The following is a 6,236-nucleotide window of genomic DNA, read 5'->3' on the forward strand; positions in this document are numbered from 1 at the left end:
AATGCCCTGCACAGTACGTGGAGTTGGATTAACTTCCGGTTGGTAATATTAATAAGGACTTATGGAGCGATCAATTGATTTCTGCTCACTGGCCTTACCTGCTGCCTTGCTCGTTGAAGCTCTTGTTCTAGTTGTGCCAACTTGATCCGGCTACTCTCAAGTTGCTGAACGTATGCCTATATCCCATGAATGACTGTCAGATGGTATACTTTGTCATAAAATTCAAGCAAAAAGGCACAATGCAAGGGGAAAAAAAGGATGAACAGACATAGCTCACAATCAACAACTATATCAACAAACACCAAATACAATTTGGTAACGAAATATAGTTAAAAAAAAACAAAATCTAGTGCACAGAAATGTTGTTTGTACTGTAATTGACTAAAGACCAGCAAAAAGGCAAGTGGATAAATAACATAAACTTATTAGTGTCCCGTATTCTATGTGTAAGAATGTAGATCCTGTGAACACGTGAAATCAGTTTGTGTTTGTGGGGGCCACACTTGGCCCTTGTTTTCTTTCACATGACCGCGTGAAGGGATTGAGTTTTGCGGATGAAAAAAATCGGCCCATGAACACGTTTTTTGTCAGGCTATAAATAGCCATATATATTCTGTCCTAGGGTTTGGTGCAGAGAAGGAAAAGTGGGGGCGTGCAATTTGTGTGGCTGCAGAGAAAAACAAAGTGCGAAGGAGGCGTGCAAGGAGTTGTGCGGCTTCGGGCGTGTGAGGTTTTGCTGCTTTGGAGACTTGATTGATTTTGCGGCTGCGACAGAAAAATCACAGCAGGGGAAAGTTGTGCGGCTACAGTGCAGGAGATTTGTGCAAGGCTTTTGTGCATCTTTTGTAGAAAGTTATTGTGAGGGATTTGAGAGTTTGTTTGAGGGTTTAGTTTGTGAGTGATTATAAACCCTAGTTGTAATCTCTCCCTCTATTAGTAGATCTCCCCCCTCCTTACCCCGTGGACGTAGGCAATTTGCCGAACCACGTAAAAATTGGTTGTACTGTTTTTGTGTGATTTGTAATAGCTTTTAGGATCCCTCGACAGGTCAGTCCTAGAACTGATGAGAGGAAGAGTGTATACCTCACGTATCTGTTTAGTATCTAATGGGCTTTGGGCCAAGTAGGCCTTTGGGTCAATTAGTGCTATGCTTTAGCACTATATAAGTATCTCTAATGTGAGAGCGCTTGAGGTGAGAGTGGGGGCTTTGGAGAGAACATGAGTGAAAACTATGTGTGTGAGGATGAGAGGGTGAGAGATAAGTGTCTCTCTTGTATGTTCTCGCCTTACATAGTAGATTTCTCATATTGTTTGTCCAGTGAATGTAAATCAAACTTGATCAACCAAACCATGTAAATCTCAGTGTTTCTCTTCTTTTGTGTTGTTTTTTTATCTTGCAAACTTGTGGTTTGATCTTCGAGTTGCGGACATTGAAATTGGGGATTGATGATTTGCTAACAAGCGCTATCAAAGCCCCTAGTGATGGATCTTGGAGAGAGTTTCGAAGATAGAGGCCGACGATGTGCAAAATAAAAAATCAGTGGTGTAAGAGTCAAGAAAAGAGAAAAAAGAAAAAAGAAAAAAAAAAGAGAGATCTTTGTGTAGCTCTAGCCCAGATTTGAGATTTCTTGCATCAGATCTACATTCGCAAGAAGTTTAGCTGGAATTGTGGTTCTCCGGTGAATGCTACAGTCATCATGCTGAATCCGGCAGTAAATGTCCTTGAGCGGCAACGGGGATTAGCCATCGAAGGCTACAGGGTCTGGTCACGAGCTTGGAGACGCTGTCGAAGGAGTGGTGGATGGCTGCGGGAGGCGATGGGGATGAATTGCCGCGAGCGGCATCATCAGCGGGGTTCCCAAGCAAACGACGAAGCGATCCATGAAGGTGGCGATGAATATAGTCACTAAGGCACAGGAGGCGTTGAAGTTTCAATGGTAGATGTTGGCCACTAGAGGTGGCAAGGACTAGCCTCGGGAGGCGGCGAAGACAAGTCACAGACTTTGGTGGCGACTATAAGGAGCTAGGGTTTCTCATGGTCATCGGATTTCTCTATGTTCGCGTGAAACAACGAGTGAGAGGAACACATTACCATGAAAATCCCGTGGTTAGGTCCTTTAGTGTTTGTTGTTTTTGTGTTTGGTATTTGATTCTGACATGTGGAGTAAATGCTAAATGATCATTTGTGTGATCATGATAGCAAACATAGGACTTTGTTTGATCTATGGTTGCTTGTATGGTGGGTAGTTGTTGTCGGTGAGTTGGATTGGATTTCAAATCCAGACCACACAGTGCACATAGTTTTGCCAGTAGATTGACAAATTACAGGTCAATGGAGATAAAGCAGAAGTCAAATCATAGATTTTTTGACATTCTGGGCACAATAGCGGAAGCAAACCGATATGATTCTATTTGCAGCCATTTTCGAACAAGGAGAGGTTGATCAGATGAAGATTGATGTATTGTGTCGATGGTTTGTATGAGGTATGATTATATATATTATTGTTTGTTGATGTTAGTTCTAGATATAGCATGACACATAGCATAGATGATCGAGGGTCTTCAGAGTTGTTATGGTGTTTGGTTTGAGGTGGAGCATGCGATGCTTAAGATGATCTAGAAGTTTTGACTAAGGTGGAGTATGGTTGCGTGATCAAAGGTGCTTGTCTGGGGGATTAATTATCATTTTTTTTTCTCGGGTGATGAAGCATGGTACATGTGTAGTGTTTGTCTAAGAACTAGATGACGAGAACATCGAAGTATCTCAGTGTGTTGTGTGAAGCTTGGAGACCAATTTGTCTACGGATGGTTGGTGCCCAGAGATGTGACTCATGGTTCCCGTGAAGAGGTTAACTTAGATTCTAATGTAGCGGTGAAAACAAAGAAAATATTTTCACGACGACTTCCTCCAAGAAAGCCTTAACATGAGGACTTTCTCAAAGATAATCGCCGAAAATTGGCTTTAGTCTCTTCAAAAGAAAATTTTATTCAATTCTAAAAGATAATGGCCACTGCCCCAAAACAAAGTATTTAGAGGAAAATTCTAAAACCCTAAAAAAGTCTAAAATAAAATTACTAAATTACTTAACAGAAAATGCGAATTTGAGGCCCTAAACGTTCTTAGATGCCTGAAAAATAGCGGATCTCGTGGCAAAGCAATGAGGCTTGCTCGTTGGCTTGTTTCGTGAACCGAGTAAATTTCGGCCCATTGGGACACTACTTTTCGATCCTAAATAACTTTTTGTTCTGCATTCCTCTCCCCCGCTTAAAAAGGACTCGTCCTCGAGGTCGTTCCAGGATAAAGAGGATCATCGGGGAAGTGTAAGATCAAATCAGCAACATTGAATGTCGAAGAGATTGCCCACCCATCTAGAAGGTCGATAACATATGCATTAAAGTGATCTTCTTCAAAATCTTGCAAGATCTAATCTTTTTCGGCTTCAGCTTGCTTGTTGTATGTCCCTGTAGGAAACCTCTCCTTGTGCAAATGTACCATAACTAAATCACCTTTAGCAAACACCTTCGGTCGATGACCCTTATCAACAGATTGTTTATATTTAGCATTGGACACTTCAATATTATGTTTAACCCCAGCCTATATTTCATCAATCTTTGTAGCTATATGTTCAGCACCAATACTATATCCCGACAATTTTGGTAAAGGTATCAAATCAAGTGTGCATTGCGGAGGTCGTTGATACACAATGTTGAAGAGTCTTACCAGTTGTACGATTGACTACGTTATTAAATGCAAACTCAACAGGAGCGAGAGTTAAATCCTATTGCTTGGGTCTATCACTACACAAACACTGAATAATCAACCCCAAAGTTCAATTGACCACTTCAGTTTGCCATCTATTTGGGGATGAAAAGAACTACTGAACCGGAACTCAGTCCGAAATATAAACCACAATGAACACCAAAAATGACTAAGAAACTTGGTATCCCGATATGAAGTTGCGGGTGTAGGAATACCATGCAAACGAACCACCTCCCGAAAAGTAACCCAGCAATGTGAGTAGTATACTAAGTCTTCTTGCACGGGATAAAGTGCCCCATCTTCGGAAATCGATCAACCACTACAAAAATAAAAGCATGAGCAATTTGCGTACGTGGTAGTCCCAACACAAAATCCATAGAAACATCTTCCCAAGGAGCTGTAGGAATAGGTAAAGATGTGTACAAGCCCGTGTTTCTGAGACTACCCCTTGCAAGTTTAATAAATCATACACTTTTGCACAACTCGAGAGACATCATGCTTCAATTGTGGCCAATAGTAATGTTTTTCCACCATAGCAAACGTGTTATCCCTACCAAAATGACCTCTTCGATGTAAACTTCTCTCGTATGAACCCCTTCAGGATGCACAGCTAATCCTTGTAAAATAGAAACCCATCGTGCAACATAAAAGGACCAATATCTCCCGTGTTGCACCATGCCCACTCATTTGTGAAGTCAACATCATCTTAGTACAACTCTTTTGCGGCAGTCAAATCCTATTATTTCACCCTACATGTGATGTAGGACAAAAAGTTAAGTAGGAATAAAAAGTCAAAGTGTCCGAATGGGCTAAAATTTGCATTGCTCAGGCGAAACAAACCAACGAGTAAGACCTATAGCTTTGCTATGAGATTCGCTGCTTTTCGGACATCTGAGATCGTTTAGGGCCTTAAATTTGCAATTTGCTATTTTTTATTTTCTGTTGGGTAATTTAGTAATTCTATTATAAACTTCTTTTAGAGTTTTCCTTTAAGTACTTTGTTTTGAGGCAGTGGCTATCACCTTTAAAAATTGAATAAAATTTTCTATTGAAGAAACCATAGTCAATTTTCAGCGTTTATCTTTGAGTAAGTCCTCGTGGTAAGGCTTTGTTGGAGGCAGTCCTCATGGAAAGGCTTTCTTTGTTTTTAATGCTACGTCATATTTACATTGGTGTAATTTAGATACAAGCCAAGGCGAAGATTGTTAGGATATGTCCCATATCTATTTAGTGTCTAATGAGCTTTAGGCCAAGTAGGCCTTTGGGCCAATAAGCATCTATAATGTGAGAGGGCTTGAGGTGAGATTGGGGGCTTTGGAGAGAAGATGAGTGGGAACTGTGTATGAAGTTGAGAGAGGGTGAGAGATAAGTGATTCTCTTGTATTGTTCTCCCTCTTACATAGTAGATTTCTCGTGTTATTTGCCCCGTGGATGTAGGTTGAACTTGATCTTCCGAACCACGTAAATCACATTGTTCCTCTTCTTGCTTGTGTTGTTTTCTATCTTGTAATCTTGTGGTTTGATCTCGGGGTTATGGAGATCAGAATTGGGGATGGTCGATTTCCCAATAGACCTAACTATTCTCTTTCCCATATAGGAGAAGGAAATTGGAAGGTTGCGTAATCTTACTTTACCGTACATTGTACTTAAACCCTCACCATTTTAGTTTCCTATGCATTGAATGGGACAATTGGAAAGTCAGCCACATCTTGGTACTTAAAAATTTATGTGTAAAGTGAAAAACTTAAACACAAATTGAGTTTTAATAAGCATGCAAAGATTAGAAAATAATTGATTGCAACTACAACCAAAACCAACACCAATAAGATTTATGAACTTCTAAAACTACTTTAACAGCTATCATTGGTTTGAACAGCATCACTACCGTCATTCCTCAAAGAAACTTTGTGAGAATGTAACATTTCTAGTTTTCTATGGCTAACAAGACTAGTTTATAAATTATTTTAGTATTCATTCAAACAATTGAATTGACCAATGTTAGAAGGTATAATTGTTAAGTCATAGGAGGAGTTTAAAGTGAGTATTGATGGTAATTATAGCAATGTATATGATCATAAATCATTTGAGCGATTTAAGAAAAGTTTCTAAATGACATGATTGACCCGCAAGAATGTTAAAGTTTTGAGGAAAAAACTTTCGTTAAGAGTTGTAATTTGTAATAACCCGAATTTTCACTTGATAATAAGTATTACATTTTACAAATTTCTTCAATAATTATACGAGTTGTTTGTTTAGTTATATTAATTATGAATATTAGACTATAAATGACCTTTATGCAAGAAGTTATCTAATATAATTATGTTAGAGGTTATTGGAAATTGATATTTGTTAAGGGGCTCGGTGCAAATGGAAATTTGTTAAGGAGTTTGTGGTAAATGGAAACCCTTATAAAAGAAAAGGAGGAAACCCTAGCATCGTGTTTTCATAAGCCACATTAAAAAAACCAAAGAGAGAA

The 6,236-nt window shown here is 39.3% G+C and overlaps 1 protein-coding gene across 1 annotated transcript in view; it reads right to left on the reverse strand.

Annotated features, from left to right (window-relative positions):
• Positions 1 to 6,236, reverse strand: part of LOC109845172 (transcription factor TGA2.2-like) — a 31,231-nt gene that overhangs the window by 10,362 nt on the left and 14,633 nt on the right. The window contains exon 7 of the mRNA XM_020414387.1: positions 99 to 176. Within this exon, the coding sequence (XP_020269976.1) occupies positions 99 to 176 (78 nt within the window). The remainder of the gene's footprint in view (positions 1 to 98; positions 177 to 6,236) is intronic.

The sequence above is a fragment of the Asparagus officinalis genome, chromosome 6, assembly GCF_001876935.1.
Source record: "Asparagus officinalis chromosome 6, Aspof.V1, whole genome shotgun sequence".
NCBI lineage: Eukaryota > Viridiplantae > Streptophyta > Magnoliopsida > Asparagales > Asparagaceae > Asparagus > Asparagus officinalis.